The sequence below is a fragment of the Tursiops truncatus genome, chromosome 10, assembly GCF_011762595.2.
Source record: "Tursiops truncatus isolate mTurTru1 chromosome 10, mTurTru1.mat.Y, whole genome shotgun sequence".
NCBI lineage: Eukaryota > Metazoa > Chordata > Mammalia > Artiodactyla > Delphinidae > Tursiops > Tursiops truncatus.
In genome coordinates this window covers 81,889,605-81,911,094 of record NC_047043.1, presented here as the reverse complement: position 1 = coordinate 81,911,094, position 21,490 = coordinate 81,889,605, and the positions used below count along the sequence as shown (strand labels likewise).

The window sequence follows — 21,490 nt, the reverse complement described above, 5'->3', positions numbered from 1 at the left end:
CAACCATACCCTGACCTTGCCCCAGCCCTGTATTTGGTCTGTCAAGTCACTTCACCTGGTTCTTCATGTTGGCCTTGATCTCCTAGTTTTAGCCCATTCTGTTGCCTCGATTCTGAAACTATTTATCAAAATTCTGATTGTCCTTCGACAGTGAAAAATTCTTACCTTAAAATTGGAAATGTCACACTAGTTTTCTCAGGAGGCTATTCAACCTGGTGAGAAAAGTGACCATTTCTTGAGTTTTTCCTGCTATATATACCTAAATAGAAGGTTCCCTCAAATATAAAGTCACTCATCTTCCCACTAAGAACATTCAAAACCAGTGTTTTAGGCCAACCTGAATGTATAAAAATTTAGCAATGTAGATGAAGTAGTCCAGTATTTACTTCTAATATTTAAGATCATTTGTCCTATGGATTAATAATTTGGGTGATTCCTGTCTTGCACTTTCCCTCTTTATGAAGTAATCTTTTTCAGCCTCTCCACATGCATCTGTGTGTTGGCCCTGAAACAAAAGGCCCTCTTTAAATCATCCTTCTGGCTTACCCAAGCACAGCATCTTTGCTTCTGCCTAAGTTGTTTGAGCTACAGAACTTGTTCTTTTTTTTTTTTTTATTGAAGTATAGTTGATTTACAATGTTGTGTTCGTTTCTGGCATACAGCAAAGTGATTCAGTTATAAATATACGTATTTTTTTCGTATTCTTTTCCATTATGGTTTATTACAGGATATTGAATATAGTTCCCTGTGCTATACAATAGGACCTTGGGTTGTTTATCCATTCTGTATATAATAGTTTGCATCTGCTAATCCCAAACTCCCAATCCATCCTTCCCAATCCCCCCCCAACCTTGGCAACCACAAGTGTGTTCTCTATGTCTGTGAGTCTGTTTCTATTTCGTAGATAAGTTCATTTGTGTCATATTTTAAATTCCACGTATAAGTGATATCATATGATATTTGTCTTTCTCTTTCTGACTTACTTTGCTCAGTATAATAATCTCTTGGTCCATCCATGTAGCTGCAAGTGGCATTATTTCATTCTTTTTTACGGCTGAGTAATATTGCATTTTATATATGTACCACATCTTTATCCATTCATATGTCCATGGACATTTAGTTTGGCTCTTGTAAATAGTACAGCCCTTTTCAATCTCCATATATGATACTTCACTGGGAGTATTATTGCATGACCTTTTTTTCCCCCCTTTTTCATTCATCCTAGAGGTGTATACGTATGGTCTTCCAGCATAACCACCTATCGTGTGGCCTTTTAAAGTAATGTTTGGAACTTCCCTGGTGGCGCAGGTGTTAAGACTCTGCATTCCCAATGCAGAGGGCCCAGGTTTTATCCCTGGTCGGGGAACTAGATCCCCCATGCGTGCTGCAACTAAGAGCTCGCATGCCACAACTAAGGAGCCCGAGTGCCACAAATAAGGAGCCCGCTTGCTGCAACTAAGGAGCCCATGTGCCGCAACTAAGACCCCGTGCGACCAAATAAATAAATAAAAATTACAAAAACTAAAGTAATATTTAAGTAACTTGTTTGCTTTGACATTCAGCCCCTCCACTTGTGAAGTCACATGCCTGTAATAACTACCTGATCTGTATTAACTTCTTTGCCACCTTTTCTACTGATTTCATCAAGTAATCTTTATAAGCATACAAACTTGTTATTGAATGAGGCTGTTTCAAAGTATTGTGTCTTCCCCCGACAGTATGTTGTAGTTCAAAGGAACTGGAGTCTTTGAAAGGACTTGAAGATAAAGCTACTCTCTCATTTTTGAGAGATAAGGGATTTTGGTAGGGGGGAGGGCACCTCACCTTTTATTTAAATACATGATATATGTCTGTCTGCCAGGCACATTCTTTGTGCTTTGTATGCACGATCTCATTTAATTCCTCCAACACCCCTAATAAGATAGGGATTTTTATCCCTATATACTAAGGAGGCAATGGATTCTCAGAGAGGTCAAGTAACTTTCCCAAGAACATACAGCTACAAAATGCCAGGTTTGTCTGGCTCTAGAACACATGTTCTTAACCATACCACTCACTTGCACAAAAATCCAGAAGATTCTTTTTTCAGGTGGGAAAAACATGGTACCATGCCACAGGCTCTTACTTAGCCATTCTAAAACTAATAAGTGGTTTTATTATTTTTACTGGATTTTATATATTTTTCTCTCTGCTTTACTTTGAAGTATAATGGATTTTGATTATTCCCTATCCATTGAGCAATTTCAGTAGTAATGACTTAGTTAAATGCAAATGATGAAATAAATCCTTTCTCGACCAAAGGCATCTTACTAGGATTTTCTGTTTGTGGCTGGCATCACTGATGCTGAGTGATCTTATGAAGTTTGTCCCGTGGAATTCTGAGTTTCCTTCTCAGTGTAAAAGCTATTGGTGTAAAATGGCTGTGGGTGGCACAGTTAAGTGTCATTTCTGTTTGTATTCATTAAATTCAGAATGTGTAAAGACTGAAGAGCCAAAATTGAAGTTTGGATTCTTAGATGGCATAGCCCATCTCTGAATTATTATCCAATGCAGATCATGCATTATCAGTAAACAACATTTCATCATATGTTTTAAACATGTTATGAAGAAAAGCTTTAGGTGGCAAAAAAAAAAAAAATAGCAGAAATTTTGGGTTGTTGGTTTTTTTTTCTCCCACTGCTCTCCTGACTCATGTTGAAAGCCTTTTGTTTCTAATCAAAGCAACAAACGGTAAGGTCATTTCCTTGTGATTATATGGCAGCGGAAGACGTCGGGGTTTTTAGGTCCCTACTTCCACCAGCTTATATTGGGAGAAAACACACACACACACACATCACAAGTGCTTAATATATGTGTCCTTTGTCCTGCCCGTTCTCTCCGGTCCCTTTAAATGAGCCGAGACCATGGTTCGGAGGTAAGAACAATTTCTCTTATAATCTTTTGACTACAGACAGTATAATGGTGCTTCTTGAGCTCTTCCTGGCATTTCTTAGTGAATTGAGGGCAGATTTTAATGTTATACGGGGGCTGGACGAACTTACGTACTAATATTTCAGAACCCAACTTGCAAAAAAGGAAACTCCAAGAAATGTTTGTCTTTTCAAAGAGTTATTCCTTCTCCAAAAGAGTTGAATCTCCTCCAGTTTGATACCACAGTGAAGATCGTCCTTAACGCTCATCTTTCGGAGGGTTTTCCTGTCATTGTTTGAACCGTTATCTCTGTTCCCCTAAAAGTCCTAAAAGGCTCATTTCTTGTTTTTTTATTTCAGAACTTTGGTAATTATTGTTGCAGTGTATAATTCCACCTCACCGCTTCCCCCTAATGCCATCCCACTACCATTCTCTTTCTTTTCTTTTTTTTTTAATTTTAAAGACTTGAGCCCTTTTATGGATGTGGAAAGGACAGGGCAAGGGCAGGAACGGTGTCAGTAAGCAGCATGAAAATGCTTTGAGATTTGCAGTTGTTAATCATCTCGTCAGCACAGGGTTTTGGAGCCATCTCTATTTCTGTGAGCATTTGGCAGGAAAGATCCTGTGGGGGACTAGAACTCATTAGTAACTTTTCTAAAAGGACCTTTTAATGTACGTCCCTGTCTTGCCTCGAGACAGAAGCAGGGAAATTGAATTCCGTCCCTCAGTCTAGTTTATGAGGACTTTATGTGACCAGAATTCAGTGGCTCAAGGTAGAGACCTCAGAAATGCCATCTTTGGGGATGGCTATCAATTAATTCATAAAACCTTTATGATTTGTCAAAGGAAGTCCTACAATCTAATTAAAAGGGAAGCTTTTTTTTTCTTTCTCCCTTCTGATGTGGTTATGCTAAACTCATAATGTCCAATTCTATGTGTCCATTTTTTTCCCCTCATGGGTAGATGTTGGAGATGGAGGAGGGGAGGAAAAACTGGGTAGACTTCAGAAAACAAAGGAAATTGTCTCATCCAGGAGGCTGCAAAGCTCTTGGGTATAGGAGGAAGTCTGTGGAGGAAGTGGGCAGGATTAGGTAGAGAAGAGAAACGTCAGGGAAACAAACATATCACAATAGGGTCTGGGATCGGACCCTCTTGTCATAATCTAACACAATAGCATGTCCTTAGAAATGAATCGATTGTTTCTAAATCAGTCCTGTTTAAAGGTATCTAATGATCTGAAGGAGTAGAAAGGAACGTGATCGTATCCAAAATGCAGTCCTTTGACCTGGATTCTCAGAGCGGCATTATGGTCACCCAGAGCGTCGTGTTAGACGATCCTATTCTTAGACTCAGGCCATAGAACCCCGCTAGAAGTAAGACCATTCTGTAATGCAGCCCCTTCAGGAATCAAAAAGTACATCTCTTAGCAGAGGATCTAAGATATTCCCAGACATACCAAATTCCACTCCAGGGCACGTTCTCTGTGTTCTAGTGCATCATTTATTTTCATCCTTCATTTGTAGTACATGGAAAAGTGGTAACTACTGGAATGGAGGTTCTTATGGTCAAGTATACCGCCCCCCGCCACCATGGAGAGAGTGCTCAATAACTATGCGGAGGGCGGGGGATGAGTGGTGGATTAATAACACTATTTGAGTAGAATTTTTTAAAATTAATTAACTTTTATTTTTGGCTGCGTTGGGTCTTCATGGCTGCACATAGGCTTTCTCTAGTTGCGGCGACCAGGGGCTACCCTTCGTTGAGGTGCACGGGCTTCTCATTGCGGTGGCTTCTCTTGTTGTGGAGCGTGGGCTCCAGGCGCGCGGGCTTCAGTAGTTGTGGCTCGCGGGCTCAGTAGTTGTGGCTCGCGGGCTCTAAAGCACAGGCTCAGTACTTGTGGCACACGGGCTTAGCTGCTCAGTGGCATGTGGGATCTTCCCGGACCAGGGCTCGAACCCGTGTCCCCTACATTGGCAGGCGGATTCTTAACCACTGTGCCACCAGGGAAGTCCTGAGTAGAATTGTTAAATATATTCATGCCGTGGAATATTTGAGCTGGAAAAAACCTTGTAAGTCACTTTGGAGTCATCCAGTCCCCTTATGCTGTTACTGAGTAGATGAAAATCCAGAGTAGTGGAGGAATTTTCCTAAGCTCTCCTATCCCATTAGGGGCAGGGCACAGGCTAGAGCCCTCTCTCCTGGGTCCTGAGTCTGTGCTGTGTCCACCACAATGCTGTCTCTAGGACCAGCTGATGGCTTTGTCTAATTTCCAGCATCTCTGCAGTTCATGCAGCATGAGTTTCTTCTCATGCACTCATTTCTATCTTGGAATAGAAAGGTGGAAGTTGCGTCCCAAAGGAGGCTGTGCTTCTTATTATGGACTGCTTCCAACTGCTGGCAGAAACCAGTGGGCAGGTACACGAAGGACCCCGAGAAAAAGAACCAGCAGCCTTGTCACTAGTCATAACAAGCTGTAGTACTTGGTAAAAACGTACTAAAACACTTTCTCTTTGCTTTGAAAATATTGTCAGAACCTGAATATATTTAGTTAGCTCTTTGTAGAGGCCTGTTCCAACATCATAATTCAAGTATGAGACACATTTGTTTGTCCCTGATCTGAATTCCATGAAGCTCCAGTTAAGACTTTTTCCTGCTTAATGCTGGAAAACTATGAAAATTTTTAAATGGAAGACTTTTTCTAAACTGGAAAGATAAAGCTGAGTACAGGTAAAATATACATTAACATATGTTAGTATAATCTGCCAAGTTTAGGCAAACAGTTTATCCTTCCAATAAAAGCAGTGAAAGCAAAGGGTGATATTGGGCACATTCTCTGTTTATTTTAGATGTGTTTTTTTCCCTTAAAGAAGCCATTGTAGGTAGGGCTGTAAAGTACATGTTCACTTCTGTCCTCTTGTCTTGGTTTATTTCCTCTTTTGGTTTTCTTCTATCCTTGCAAGTTAGAATGAACAAGTCAGCAGAGTTTGTACCCGTTTTTTCATGATTTGACTGTACACCACCCTTTCTATTAGAGGTATTCATATTCAGTTTTTCCAGTCAGGAATGAGGTTAGTCCAGAAGCTGACCTTCCACAATAGGAAATCTTTATCTGAAGAGCAGTGTGAGAGAGAGAACTGGATTCCGGGTCTAAGTCTGCCCCTTACTGATAAGCTCTATGGCCTTGGAGAGCTGATTTTTCCTATCCAGGCCTCCGAACCCACATTTGTGGGTGAAGAAGTTAGTCTCGTGCTGAGGCCCCTTTTCAGTTTCGAAATGCTCTAACTTTAATTGAAGTCACTACAGGTTCTTTACAGATCAGTTGCAGCTGTCTCTCCCTCTCTGCTAGCCACCCGCTCCCTCTCTTCTTTCCTCTTTTCCTCCCCTTTTCCTTCTTCTCTCCCCTCTTTCTTCCTTTCCACTGATATTTTCCTTTTCACAAAAAGGGATTCAGGGCATGGACTATATGACTCAGATGCCTGTAGAGCCAGGGACAGCCTGTGAGTAGCAGCAATGGGAAGAAGGCAAAGTTGGAAATGGAGAAATTCCCCAAACTGCAAACTGAAATCAGACATGGAGATGCTATCCAGGAAGAAATCCAGACTTTGTGGGTCATGGATACACCTCTTGTATTGAAATTTGACACTGCTCCTTGGATTCCAAATTCCTTAGAAGTCAACACATACTTCCTGGGTGTGTCTTGCGCCACCCGGTGTGCCAGGCTCAGGCTTACAAAGGTGAATGAGACGCAGCCCCTATATGAAGCTCCGTCCAGTGGGGGAGTGCAAACTGGAACTCTCCAGTGAGTCTCAGTAGCTCTTCCAAGCTTGACTTTTAGTTCATCTACTGTTCACTCTTGGGGAGTGGAAAAGCTGTTGACATAAAATGGCTGTGAGTAGTGGAATGTCATGAATATGATTTGAGGTCAAAGGATTAAACTGACGGGTGTTCTTAGGTAGAAATGGAACAGTGTCAATTCCAGCGAACAGTGACACTGTAAAGCATTCAGGAGTCCACTGGTAAAGGTTCTGTTTTTGGTAGGCTCTATCCAAATGAAAGGGGGAGAGGAAGTGGCAGGAGTCTTAGCACATAAATCTTGCTTGGCCACTTATGAACTGAGTGACCCCCTCTGGCCTTATGACAGGCACAGTTGAAATGACCTTATTACGTTGTTGAGGGGATTAGAGCTGGCCTCTGGCACTGAAGACGCACATAGTAAATGGCAATTAATATATATTTTTTAAATTAATTAGTTTATTTTTGGCTGCGTTGGGTCTTTGTTGCTGTGTGCGGGCTTTCTCTAGCTGTGGTGCGTGGGCTTCTCATTGCAGTGGCTTCTCTTCCTGCGGAGCACGGGCTCTAGGCACGTGGGCTTCAGTAGTTGTGGCTTGCAGGCTCTAGAGCGCAGGCTCAGTCGTTGTGGCTCACGGGCTGTAGAGCGCAGGCTCAGTAGTTGTGGCACACGGGCTTAGTTGCTCCGCGGCACGTGGGAACTTCCCAGACCAGGGCGCGAACCTGTGACCCCTGCGTTGGCAGGCGGATTCTTAATCACTGCGCCACGAGGGAAGCCTGGGCAATTAATATTATTAAGTAACATTATTATACGTCTATCCCAAGTACAGCAAATAAAAACAAGGGTACATACATATGAAAATATGTAAACACCACCAGAAGACTGAGTATTCAAAGTAATGAATGGGTAATTTTTTTCAGGGCCCTTCATGCTCATGATAGCATCAATGTGAATCAGTTATTCATTACCCCACATCTTGTCACTGTCAGGGTATCCATCAGCCTTCCGTCCTTTTGGACACATGAGATCTCTTGACCCTGCAGACATTTGTCTGTATTTCACTGGGCACAAGTTCACAAATAAGTAATCAACTGCAGTATGTCTCTTGCAGACTTCCGTCTTGGGTTTGAGGTCAAGTGTTTATCATTTTAAGGATCTAGTTCTAAACGTTTTTTTTTTTTTTTGCGGTACGCGGGCCTCTCACTGCTGTGGCCTCTCCCATTGCGGAGCGCAAGCTTAGGACGCGCAGGCTTAGTGGCCATGGCTCACGGGTCCAGCCGCTCCGCGGCATGTGGGATCCTCCCGGACCAGGGCACGAACCCGTGCCCCCTGCATCGGCAGGCGGACTCCCAACCATTGCGCCATCAGGGAAGCCCTCTAAACCATTTTAAGGACGTGGACCCAGAATATAAATCTGACAGAAGTTATAGAAAGTCTTCCTGGAAAGATTCTCACACGCACATTTTGTTTATACTTTGGAGGAAGGTGTTTGCAAACTCCTCTACCAGCACTAATAGACTTGTAAGAGCTCCTGTATCCCAGCTGAGGAAATGGAATAAATGTATGTATCTTTCAGAGAAATGGTGAGAAACTAGCTGGCCTCTGTGCGTGACACCGAGAAATGAGCTTTTTGGAACTCCTTAGCACTTAACCTTATTTGAACCCTCTAGAAGTGTGTGATCCTGGAACTGACACGGGCTCCATAGAAGGTATTTAGAACGTAAGAGCAAGTCCTGCCACCTCCTCCTCCGTAGCTGTTTATACTGCTCGTCGGAGAGGAGTTATACCTCTACCAACAATGGGGGTGTGGGTGAGGCAGGCACCCTCTTGGTACTTGGCCTTGTGTTGAGAGTAAGGTGACTCTAGTGGGACCTGTAAGTAATTGCTCTGTTCACCATTAGAACAGTCACCTGACTTTAAGGAGTCACCTGAAAATCTGCAGAGGTTTCGCAGTAACCACTATATTTCAGTTGCAGCACTGGGAGCTTGTTCGTAGTAACCGCGCACGTCACCAAGCGCTCACCTCAAGTGCAGGCACCCCTCTTTATTAGAACAAGTGCTGAGGTCCGACATGCCACAGCTCTTACTTTGCATTATTCTTTTTTCCTTGTTTTTAAAGGAAACTACGCATCAACTCGTGATAGCTTTTAAATGTTTTATATGAAACAAGAAGTCTCCGTTGTGGTCTCAGTTTTTAAAAAATGAATAAGCAACTCCATTTTTTCATCCAGTAGACATTTATTGAGCAGCTGCTTTTGCAAGGTGCCAGCTATAAGCTCGGGGGTCCAGAGATTAAGAAGACAGATAGGGTCCCTGGAGGCAGATATTATATAACAAAGTACATCATTCTTTAATTACAGTTGTGTAAAGTGCTGCGGAAGAGCAGTTTAGAGAGCTAAAGGAACACATAACACTCAGAGTAAGAGTTATGGCTATTCCACACACTCTGCATCAGCTTATTCAAAGCTCGTAGCAAGGCACCAGTACTGTTTCCATTACGCAGATCAGGTAACAGAGTAACAAAGAGATGAGGTCATTTGGCCACGTGGTGCCACTAGCAAACCGTCTAAGTCAGGATTTGAACCCCGGGTGATCTGAGTTCGGAGTCTTCACTCCTAACCACTACACAATGGCTTCTATGAGAGACTCACTTCTAATCTGTGTTTTTAAGGGTAAATTGGTTTAGCCAGGCACTTTCCAAATGCCCTCATGCTTTGAGGTGGGAAGGAGATCATACAAAGAAGAACTAGAAGAAGACCAGTGTGGCTGGAGCCCAGAGAGCAAAAGGGAAAAGAGTGCAAGACCAGGGGAAGGGTGGGCAGGGAGCAGGCGGTGCAGGACGAGGTGGACCGCATGGGTGATGGAAGCTTTTCTTCCAACTGAATCGGGTCAGCTCCAAAGCTAGACCCCCTCGGTCAAGAAGACCCTCTCGGGAACCTCCCATTCCTGTGAGATGGACACATGGAGGGAAGTTCTCCTGATCTGGCTAGATTATTCCAGATCCATTTACCTTTGTGTATGCACAAAGCATCCTGCTCGAGGATGTTTTATCTGTGTCATCAGTCTGTCCCACTGATGTCTTTTCCAAGCCCATATGTTTTCCGCCTTTTCTGGGAGCTGCGGAATTACATTTTTCTTAGTGGTCCACGTAGCCACACTGCGCCTATAGCAGGTCCAACTGTCATCATCATTCATCGTGGCTAACAGAATGACAGGTGCTGTGTTGGGCTCTTTCTACCTGTTCTGGTGTTTCAGCCCCAACTCCATGAGTTAGACACTGTTACTATTGATATTTTTCAGATAAAGAAACCGATTTACAGGGGTTAAATGACTGGCCCAGAGTCCCACCAGCTAATTGTCAGAGTCAGGTCTTGCATCCTGGGTTGCCTGATGCCAAAGTGCATGCTTAACCCTGCGGATCTCACTTCCTATTTTACAGATGCAAAAACTGTCCAAAGTTAATGATAGAAGTGATTCTAAAACTCAGATTTTACATGAAGTTTCACTTTCTAGACCAACATTAAATCTCATAGGAAAAATGAAAAAGAAAGGAAACTGAATAGAACACTGTGGACCTTCACCATGACCTGGAGTAGCCTTGTAAACATGTTACAGATTTACCAGCCCACAGAGATATGTTACCCGCCCGCCGGCTAAATTGGTAACACGGGCAAAAATAGAGGGATCTGAAGGGAGTGGGGGAATCTGGATATTAACCAGTAGGAGTTTGGAAGAGAGAATTAAGAGTAAAACAGAATAGTTTTGGTATTTTTTATAAGTAATAGTCACTCGGTGCCAAGCACTGTGCCAAGTTCTTGACAAGTACTCACTCATTTAACCCTCACAACAAGCTGATAAAGTTGGTCATATGTGTATGTCCATTTTATGGATGAGGACCAATGCAACAGTCTTGTCATTCTCTCTCTCTCTCTTTGATTTTTGCCACCCCACTCCCAGTCTCATCTCCTGATAGGAACCAGAGTTATCCTTTACAAATGTCCCCCGATCTTGTTTCCCCCTTGCCTAAAAGCCTCCAATGGCCTCCCACTGCCTTTGCAATAGGACCCATACTCCTAACTCCTGATATAGCCTAGGGGTTTTCAGACTTCAGCATGCAACAGAGTGACCTGGACGGCTCGCTAAAACACAGATGGTTGGTCGCCACTCCACATTCCTAGCGAGCTGCAGTTAATAGTGACACTGTGAGTCCGGGAACCACACTTTGAGGACCACTCATGAGCCCCTCATTGATCCCCTGACCTTGTCTACTGTAGTCTCCCTTTTGGTGCCAAGCTCCAGCCACGTTTGCTGCTACTTTTTTCTTAAACTGCGCATTCTCAGTGGGACAGCTTTTCTCCAAGGAGGGTGAAAATTGGTTCTTGGGGGCAAACATTAAAACCTCTGATATTACAGTAGTCTGTGGACTTCAAAAGCTCAACTCTACCCAATAGATATACAATATATCTGTGATATTAAAATTTCATGAGGGAGGAGGGCATAAGGGGAAAAATAAATGTCTAGAGAAGCTCCTTAAGAGTGTAATCATGAAAAAAAAAGTTGTGTGACAAATGAAGCCTATTCCTGCCACAGGGCCTTTGCACTTCTTGGGCCTCTGTCTGGAATGTTCTTTTTCCAGATCTTCCCAAGTCTGACTCCTCATCATTCCCCTCAGACTTTTATCTGCAGGGCTATTGTAAAATTCTCCAATTCTTCAAAAGTGCTTTTCTCTTCACTGATTTCAGTCTAATAAAAGGCTTCAGGGGCTTCCCTGGTGGCGCAGTGGTTGAGAGTCCGCCTGCCGATGCAGGGGACACGGGTTCGTGCCCCGGTCCGGGAAGATCCCACATGCCGCGGAGCAGCTGGGCCCGTGAGCCATGTCCACTGAGCCTGCATGTCCGGAGTCTGCGCTCCGCAACGGGAGAGGCCACAACAGTGAGAGGCCCGTGTACCGGAAAAAAAAAAAAAAAAAAAAAAGGCTTCAGGGACTGACAAGGTGAGTGCTCAAGGCAGCAGGACCCTGCTGACGGAGCACTGCAGATTCCCCAGAGCACCCCTGGGTTGGGAGCACTGCATCCTCGTTTACAATTCTAATTGAATGTCCTGGGAGCCTTCCCACTGTAAAATGCACAGGAGGAAGCATTGCAGGCAGGAGCTGGCTTATATTTTAGTTTTGTTTTTTCTTTTAACTTTACTTTTTTCGTGAATACTCTTATAAGGGCCAGGAGATGGTGTGGGGCAGTACAAAGAAGGAACTCTACATCTGGCTCTGTCTAGCTGTGTGACCACAGACAAGTCACTTCCCTTCTTTGAGCCTTCATGGCCTCATCTGTAAAATATGGATATGACAAATGGAGGATAATCTGCAAAAATAATGACTCACTGTGCCATGCATCTGAAACTAACATGATATTATAAATCAAATATACTTCAATTGAAGTATGAAAAGGATATGAATTAACAGAGAAAAATAGGGATATGACACTTCTGCCACATCAAAACTTGCTGTAAAGTTTCAAAGGAGAAATAGAGGCCAAGGCACTTTGAAAGTTTAAAGCACTCCAGACAGCCAAGGTGATATTATTACTAATTGAAACGTTCAGAACAAGTTTATACATGGCCGGAGCTTCTTGCTTCCTTCTCTTCTGTAGAGTTCAGGGACAGAAAAGAACCTGCCCACCACCTGCTCAGTACCTGAACGTGGCCTTTGAGAACACCCACACTGAAGGGGCCTGTAGCAATTACCTGGTTTTTATTAGTGAAAAGTATAATAATATTACATGTTATTACCATTTGTAAAGTGTACACTCTGCTAAGCATTTTATGTATATTATCTCATGTGACCCTCCCAGCCCTGGGCAGGGGGGTGCTATTATTATCCCTGTTTTCAGGTGAGGAAACCAAGGCTCAAGAGAAGTGAAGTATCTGTGTAAGACCAACAGGTGCTATAGAGGAGAGCTGGGATTTAAACCCAAGTCTGACTAACGCCAGAACCTATGGTCTTGACCATCACACTTCTTAAATAATATACTATACTTTAAAGGGTAGTAAGGGCTGCTTCTTATGGGACGCTTATATTGCACTTAGGCAAAATTATCCCCATTTTACAGCAGCTACTCAAAGAAGGTAAGTGGCTTCCCTGAAGTGTCCAGCCAGTTCGAGGCAGCACCAGGAACAGGCATCATGCCCACTGGACTTGTGAGGGGCTGCGCCTAAGCACTGCCCTGAACCAAGTAGCTGAATGGGCGGCTCCAACCTGATTTACCCCCCCGCCCCGACTAGAGCAAGTATGATCAGAAAAGCACTAGAAATTCTGGAAATTGATGACTTTCCAATGACTTTGCGTAATCCACCATCCAGGCCACTCTTACGAGAGGCAGCCATCCTTCTTTAAAGGACCACACCACCACCACCCCCAACCTTCAGAAATGCTGCTCTATGAGAGCACATGTAAGAAACAACACTGAGGCAGGGCCGCAGGGGGAGATATTTGGTTCCCTGGTTACAGCCCCAAGTGTCGGGTGAGATTTCCTCTCACAAGGCTGGTCCCTTCTGACGGGGGCAGAACGGAACTGAGATTATTTCAGAGCAGGAATAGAAATGGGGAGAAACTTGCCGACAGAGCATAATGACACAGGCTCAATTCTGCTTGTGATGAAAAAGGTGGAAACGTCTTTCATCGAGGCTTTAAGGTCACAGTGGCGTGCTTTAGCAGAAGAGTTCCAATGGTCTGATAGATTCCAGAAGGAATCTGGCCATTAAGAAGCCGAGGAGTCCCTCACTTGCCGATGAGACCTTAACAGTAGAAATAGGCAGAAAACTCAAAAGTGGATCAGGGGCTTACCCTGGTGGCGCAGAGGTTGAGAGTCCACCTGCTGATGCAGGGGACGCGGGTTCGTGCCCCGGTCCGGGAAGATCGCACATGCCACGGAGCGGCTGGGCCTGTGAGCCATGGCCACTGAGCCTGCGCGTCTGGAGCCTGTGCTCCGCAACGGGAGAGGCCACAGCAGTGAGAGGCCCTCGTACCAAAAAAAAAAAAGGGTGGGGGGGAATCAGGAGCTGGAAATGAAGGGAAATTCATTTATTCCACACATATTTATTTAGCTCCACAATGGGCTGGGCACCGTCTTAGGGGCTAGGAAAGCAGCAGCAAATGAAACTTACATTCCAGTAGCAAAAGAACAGGGAAAGCAAATGACACTGAACATTTGATATGCGAGTTGTAGTCCTGGGTCAGGAGAACCTCAGCAATGAGCTTGTCCCCTGGGGATTTTTTCAAGTACAATAATAAAGTATAACAAGCCCCGGTTATGTTGGCCTCTGTCAAGCTCTGTGCTCTGTTGGTAGGCATTACTAGCCCCATTTTAGAGATGTAATAAATAAGTCCTAGGAAAGTTAAGTCAGCTGAGCTTTGAACAGTTGTGTCGGAATCTAAAGCCTCTGTTCTTTCCTCTTTGTCATGTGGTCTCTCAGTGGCCTCAACATCTTGACCTAGAGCTCAGAGCAGCACCCTGCCCCCAGACCTCCTTCTCCCATCGAACTTCCCCAGTGGTGTGCTGGTAAGTAGTTAACAACCAGCTGTCTGGGGAAAAGGGCACTGATTGGTTGTATTTGCCAATTTCCATGGTGTAAATACTCTCACCTTGACCGACTTCATGTTACCAAGGTCACAACACTGAGTTGGGGAAAGATGAGCATTAGGTACCATTAAAGAGCATTGCTTTCACTGATTCACTAGACATTGAAAACCTCAAGAGCAAAGAGAATAGTAAAAGGGAGTAAAATAATTGGAAAGTGATGAATTTATTTCCAATTTAGTGAGCATTTATTACCCTTGTTTTTAATGTAATTTATTTCGATTTAAGTTGACATACTTTAATTTTTAATATTGGTTGTGCTTAAAAACCAGCTTGAAAATGGGACAGTAGATGCTCATGAGCTGTTAGGAGACGGCTCCATATCACCATTCTCTCCCTCAAAGGATTCTTTTCTCCTCATTCTGTTTCCTGGTGCTCACGCAGAAGTCTTCTTGGGTTCCTATTTCAAATTTCTCTCATCTTGACCTGTGGCCTTCCAGTTTATGATTTGCTCTGTTTTAATCTTTGAATCCCATGTTAGCCTCAAAAAAAGAGTGAATCCTCTTTGAAAACACAACCTGCATTAGGCGACATTAAAGTTTCATCACCGAGTATTAGAAGCATCTGGGTTGAGTGGGGGAAGGTTTGTTCTGTGATGGTAAAATGGGTCTTGGACATTAAGAATTTTTCTATATTGGCCCAAATGAGTTTGACTTTTTTGTTTTCATTAGTTGGTAATGCTTTCCTAAATCCCCTACCCAAATATGACATTTCTATCCACCAAGCTAGGACTCTGGACCTAGTAGAATCCATTTGTATTCATTATAAACCTCCCTAAGGACTTATTTCAGCCTCTCCTTATATACATGAACCCCAAAGAACGAAGAGATTTTGAAAAGCATAAAGCAGAGACATTCTAACAAGCTGATGAAAAAACTGAAACATGAAAACTCTGTCAGTAAGCGTGTCCTCTAAAATTAGGGTAAAGTTGATTTAGGTTTTCTAGTTAATTTTTGCACACTTTTAGGTTTTCAGGGCAATATATGTGATTTGTTTGTTCTGTGGATGGCTTATATTGAGTCCAGATTTCCAAATATGCTTCACTGAATAAACAGTACCCAGAGTATCTTTAAATTACAAGTATGGTAGTTTATTTTTAAAATCCCTCCACCCGAGCTGTGCTTGTCTTGAAGTTTTTATCTTCAAGTTTTTGAAAGACGCAGTACTTTCGCTCCTTCCTACAGGCTGTTTTTTCACGGGAAAAGAGAAAACTGAGTTGGCAAAGCAAAAAGTTTCCAAACCACAGGGTGTCTGCTACTTGCATAATCACTGAAGCTAAAATTTCCATTTTCTACCCGGCGACCGGAGAACTTCTTTTCTGGTCAACCTGAAATGCAGACAAGAACGAAAATCCCCCATGGCTCATGGGCTGTGTTCTCAGCTTTTCTTGGTTCCACTTTGTGACTTTTCCTGTTTACAGGGTCTGTGCCCTCCCATTTTTTCTTTTCTTTTTTGACTCATCGATACTGTACCACGATACCTAAAAATACAGCCTAACGACTGGTTTTAAGTAAAGAGGATGTTTCTTTCTGGAAAAAAAAAAAAAAAAAAAGCAGCAGAAATATCCTGCATGGTTTTCTGAAAATAAACATTTGACAGTCTCTCATCAGTGCCTCATCCGAGTTTCTAATTGGAAAACGAGGCAGAGTATGAATTTATACAGAGAACCCTGTTTTCATGAAGCTATGTCACCTGTTTTTCCCCTTGTTCTTTGGTGAGCTCCTTTTTGAACCTGGCTCAGCCCCTTATTAGCTGGGACCCTTGGGCAAGTCGCTTTCAACCTCTTGGGGTCTCAGCTTCTTTGGTGTAAAACAAAGGGCCAAAAATGTCTACGTGGCAGGATGGTTGTGAGAATTCAATGGGTAAAATGTACGCCAAAGCACAGGACATAGACAAGGCAGTCAACATATATTCGTTTCTGTTTTGTGTTAGTGCAAACAAGAGTAGCTAGTCCAGGACACCATTTGGTGGCCATCAGGTACAGAGCAAGAGTTTGCAAGAGTTTCCCCAGCTTTGTGCACACAGGCAGCTCCAAATGGTGGATTTGAGTTAATCTGTTGATTATCACTGAGAAATCAGAATGGAATTAATCCCCAGCTATTGGGTTGCCTGCTCTCTCCAGGGTTTCACTGGCAGTTTGAGTCTTCAACTCTAGTGTGACAGTTTGACCTCTTAATAACCCAGCAGAACTTTTTCCTTAAGAAAAACAACCGTTGAACCAGCTTAAAATAACCATGTACAGTTAACATAATAGCACTCAACAGCTTACAAATCATTTCCACTAATTATAAGACTCACTGCACTACGGTAGGGCTGATAAAGCGTGTCAGGCTTAGCACAGACCCTAACGCATCATCGGTGCCGATTAACTTGAGCGTATGACAGGTGATAGGACTGTCTTCTGAAGTAAACTTTAGGTTCAACCTGCATTAATACAAGAGACAAACAAAGCTAAATGAGATTGATTCTTACCCATTTTACAGGGGCAGAAATGGAGGTTTAGAGAGAGACTCTGATTTTCAGGCCATACTCTTAGTTACATGGCAAAGCTGGGACACAAACCCAAGCCTCCTGATTCTAAATCCTGTGTGCACCTCATTGACACCAGGCTGGTTTCTCCTGATGGCCTTCCGTTCCAGCCTTAGTAAGTTGTTCCCTTTCTCTCTCCCTCTCTCTCTCTCTTCCTCTCTCTCTCTCCCTTTCTCTCTCTCTTTCAAACCTGGCTTTTCTTTTCACCAGCCTTATGAGATCAGGAGATGATCTGATAAGGGATTGTCTTTTATGAGAATGCCTTCCCCGGGGATTGTCTGCTAAAGTTGACTGAAATTGCTTGCCAGGTTGGTGCTGAAGCCACAGAAATAGCTTTTCTTGTTTGCTTTTCTCCAGCCTCTGCCAGGCAGAAAGGGGGCTAGCAGTTGTATGCTAACATCCAGAAAACAGGGTTATCCCTCCAATCTCTCCTGGGAGCCACCCGTCAAGAGCAGTGGTCCAATTTAAGTTCTCCTCATCCACTTCCTGAAGTCACGTGCTTCCTGGGTAAGAAGTGAGTTTCGAAGTGCATTTTGCACGTGCTCAGAACTTAACTGCATTGCCAGTTGAGCTATTTGAGAGCCCTATTCTTATCTGAAAATACCTTGTTTAATTGTTTTTTTTTTAAATTTTATATTGGAGTATAATTGATTAACAGTGTTGTGTTAGAGACTTCCCTGGTGGTCCAGTGGGTAGGACTATGCGCTCCCAATGCAGGGGGCCCAGGTTCGATCTCTGATCGGGGAACTAGATCCCGCGTGTATGCCACAACCAAGAGTTCGCATGCCGCAACTAGGAAGTTCGCATGCCGCAATAAAAGATCCTGCATGGCAACTGGAGATCCTGCATGCCACAACAAGGATCCCACGTACGGCAACTACGACGTGGTGCAGCCTAAATAAATAAATATTTTTTAAAACACCAAAAAACAACAAACAATGTTGTATTAGTTTCAGGTGTACGGCAAAGTGATTCAGTTATACATATACATGTATCTAGTCTTTTTCAAATTCTTTTCCTGTTTAGGTTATTACAGAATATTGAGCAGAATTCCCTGTGCTATACAGTAGGTCCTTGTTGGTTATCTGTTTTAAATATAGCCTTGTGTACATGTCATTCCCAAACTTCTAATCTATCCCTACCCTACCACCATTGTTCTTTTCTTCTCCTTATCTCTAGAGCAGTTGTTCTCAACCAGGGATGATTTTGTCCTCCGGGAGACATTCGGCAGGGTCTGGAGACATTGGCTGTTGCAAGGAGGGAGGGAGTACTGGCATCTGTTGGGTAGAGGCAGGGGTGCTGCTAAGCATCCTACAGTGCACAAGGGCACCCCCCCAAGCAAAGAATTAACTGGCCTCAAATGTCAGTAGTGCCAACGTTGAGAAATCCCACTGTAGGACAAGCTCCAGAGACAGTGCCCTGTGGATCTCGTTTGCAAATATATACTAGTATCGAGAACAGTGCTCGCATTTTGGAGGTGCTCGGTAAATATTGGTTGAGTGAATGAATGAACACACGATCTGGAGCTTCTCCACATTGAATTAATGGCACTGTGTGCTAGACTGCATCTTAAGACTAGAATAACAGAGTTAGGCCCAGGCAGCCACCTAACCGATAGGTAATCATCCTACACCCAGAGTGTTCACATAAGCAGGACAGGGCTGGCAGCACAAGAGGCAGGGGTTAATTCCATCCTGATACTCACTGAAAATCATTAACAAACACATAGACAACGTTTTTAGCGGCCGCCCATATTTCTTCAGTGTATGGCCAGGAGGAAAGGTGATTACGAAAACCTTTGCAAACCTCTGACCTTGCTTTCCGATAGTGGCAGGAACCAAGCAGCTGTGGTTTGGTGAATCTAGATCAAGCTGTTCCAGAACATGCTTGGTGATCAAGATGATACGTAAAATGCCTAAGCTATGTGTGATTTAATATATAAGACTAATAGGTGGGGGCTTCCTTGGTGGCGCAGTGGTTAAGAATCCGCCTGCCAATGCAGGGGACACGGGTTCGAGCCCTGGTCCGGGAAGATCCCACATGCCAGGGAGCAACTAAGCCCATGCGCCACAACCACTGAGCCTGCGCTCTATAGCCTGTGAGCCACAACTACTGAAGCCCCTGAGCCACAACTACTGAGCCTGCGCTCTAGAGCCCGCAAGCCACAACTACTGAAGCCCGTGAGCCACAACTACTGAACCTGCGCTCTAGAGCCCATGAGCCACAACTACTGAAGCCCGTGTGCCACAACTACTGAGCCTGAGCTCTACAGCCCGCGAGCCACAACTACTGAGCCTGAGCTCTACAGCCCGTGAGCCACAACTACTGAGCCCGCGAGCCACAACTACTGAAGCCTGTGCGCCTAGAGCCGGTGCTCTGCAACAAGAGAAGCCACCACAATGAGAAGCCTGCGCACTGCAATGAAGAGTAGCCCCTGCTCACCGCAACTAGAGAAAGCCCGCACACAGCAATGAAGACCCAACGCAGCCAAAAATAAATAAATAGATAGATAGATAAATAAATAAATACTTCTGAAAAAACAAAAGACGAATGGGTGGGAAATAACGTTGTAACAGAAGTCGTGTAACACGGCCATGCAGGGCAAACTGCAAATCAGATGCCTGAATTTAAGTCCTACTCTGCCTCCTTCTAGCTCTTCGACCTAGTGGAGACCTGTGGGCTGCGGTCCGTCAGTTACCTTCTCTGAACCTCAATTTTCTCACCTACACAGTGAAGCAGGATTGGAATCTACCTCACAGGGTTGTCATGAGAGAATTTAAAAGGCCCATGTAAATAAAAGAAAGGTCTCTGGAAAGAGCCAGCCCACCGCAACAGTTACTTACTAACATTTTTTCTAAGGCAGATTACTCAGCTACTCAATTTCATATTTGGTTAACTGAATTCTCCCCTTCTTTTTCACTTTCCCCACCCCGGCCCATTTTCCTTTCCTCTTCTGCTTCTTTTATGCCACGGGTGCTTTTTCCTTACTTACTGTCTCTCGTTTTCCTACTCCAGTCCCAGTGAACCTGCAAGGGACGCCCAAGAGTCCTACTTTGATATGACTAATGGTCCTGAGATTCTACCCCAGGTCACAGCAACGTGACCCTAGATAAGTTACTGAACCTCTCTGCCCTTCAGTTTTGCCACCTATAAAATCTCAACAATAAAACTTCTTCCTCCTAGGGTTGTTCACAGCATGAAGGAAGATACTACCCACATGAAGTGCTTAGCACTCGTGTGACATGTCCTACATGCTTCCTAGAAGCTAGGAGAATGGTTGGTTGATAGTGAAAAAAGAAGTTCCCAGTGATTGCGCACTGGGAGGGCAGGCACCGTCTTGAAAGACCTTGAGGGGAAATCGCAGCTGACTGGGATTGGAGACATCTGTGTCAGTCTAGGCCATTCTCTGAATGAGAGTGTCAATAGCTCATATTCACTCAGCACCCAGAGATGATATAAAGGGACCCTGTTCAGCTGGAGTTGACATCATGTGGGTGAAATCTAAAACCCTGTCCACTCAATAGATCCCAAAGTAAGAACGTCCTAGATACGTCCCTCTCTCCAATTCCTCCAGGATGTCTCATCTCGTGAGGAATTAATAGCTCACCTTGTTCTCTGGGTGGAAAGCTTGTTTTTTAAATGTGTAAGTCTGTCTGGGTCAAGGCTTGAGAGGTGTTTTTGGAACATCCTCACTTTACATTATGCTCTACATGTTTAAATCACTTGTGAATATTTCATTGGTACCTGTGTCTAGACTCTGACCAGTTAAAGTATTCCTCCCCTGAGCAGAGATTTATTGCCCACATTTTACTGTGTACCAGGCCCTGTTCCAGGCCCTGGGGATACAATGGTAAACAAATCAACCAAGGCCTCTCCCGTGGAGTTTACATTCTGGTGGTGAAAGATAGAGGATAAACAAACAACAACCAAAAAGAAATACTAGCTACAAAGAAAATAAAGCAGTGTGGTATGAGAGACAGTGTCCAGGCTGTACTTTACACTGAGGATAGGGAAGGCCTTTTGGGGATGGTGACATTTGATTTAACATCTAAAAGATGCAAAAGCACCCAGTCGTGCTGTGATCTGGGAAAAGAGCATTCCAGACAGAGGGAACAGCATATGCAAAGTCTCAAAGTAGGAACAAGCCTTTATTCTGAGGAAGAAAAGAAGGTCGGGAGTTCCCTGGCGGTCCAGGGTTAATACTCTGCGCTTCCATTACATGGGGCGTGGGTTCGATTCCTGGTCCGGGAACTAACATCTCACATGCGGCGTGGCCAAATAAATAAATATAAAGATAAGAAAAAAGAAAAGGTCAGTATGGCTGGTGTGTCCAGGCAAGGCAGATGGGTTGGACATTAAGTTAGAGAGGGTGGTGAGTCAGGTTACATGGACCCTGTGAGCGGGGCAAGGAGTCGGATTCTCCATTGTATGGCTTGAGAAGCCCCTGGGCGTTTTTAAGCAGAGAAGTGAAGGGATTGGATCTGTATTTTGAAGAGATCATTCACAGGGCCATACGGAAATTGGACTCAGAAGCACCAAGCCTGGTTAGGTAGCTGATTTTGCACACATCCAGGCAAGATTAGACTCTAATGATGATGGTGGATAGGTCATCCCACAAAAAATCTTG

The 21,490-nt window shown here is 43.9% G+C and overlaps 1 protein-coding gene across 7 annotated transcripts in view; it reads left to right on the top strand.

Moving 5' to 3' along the window:
• FRMD4B (FERM domain containing 4B) overlaps nucleotides 1-21,490 on the top strand; it is a 334,665-nt gene that overhangs the window by 177,056 nt on the left and 136,119 nt on the right. The window contains exon 1 of one of the 7 annotated variants that reach the window (XM_073787544.1): nucleotides 2,798-2,914. The exons of 5 other annotated variants lie outside the window; for them this stretch is intronic. In XM_073787544.1, coding sequence (XP_073643645.1) covers nucleotides 2,891-2,914 — 24 coding nt within the window. In that variant the 5' untranslated portion in view covers nucleotides 2,798-2,890. Of the gene's footprint in view, nucleotides 1-2,797; nucleotides 2,915-14,235; nucleotides 14,257-21,490 lie in introns of those variants that run through there. One more of the 7 variants, XM_073787547.1, reaches the window with a different exon arrangement.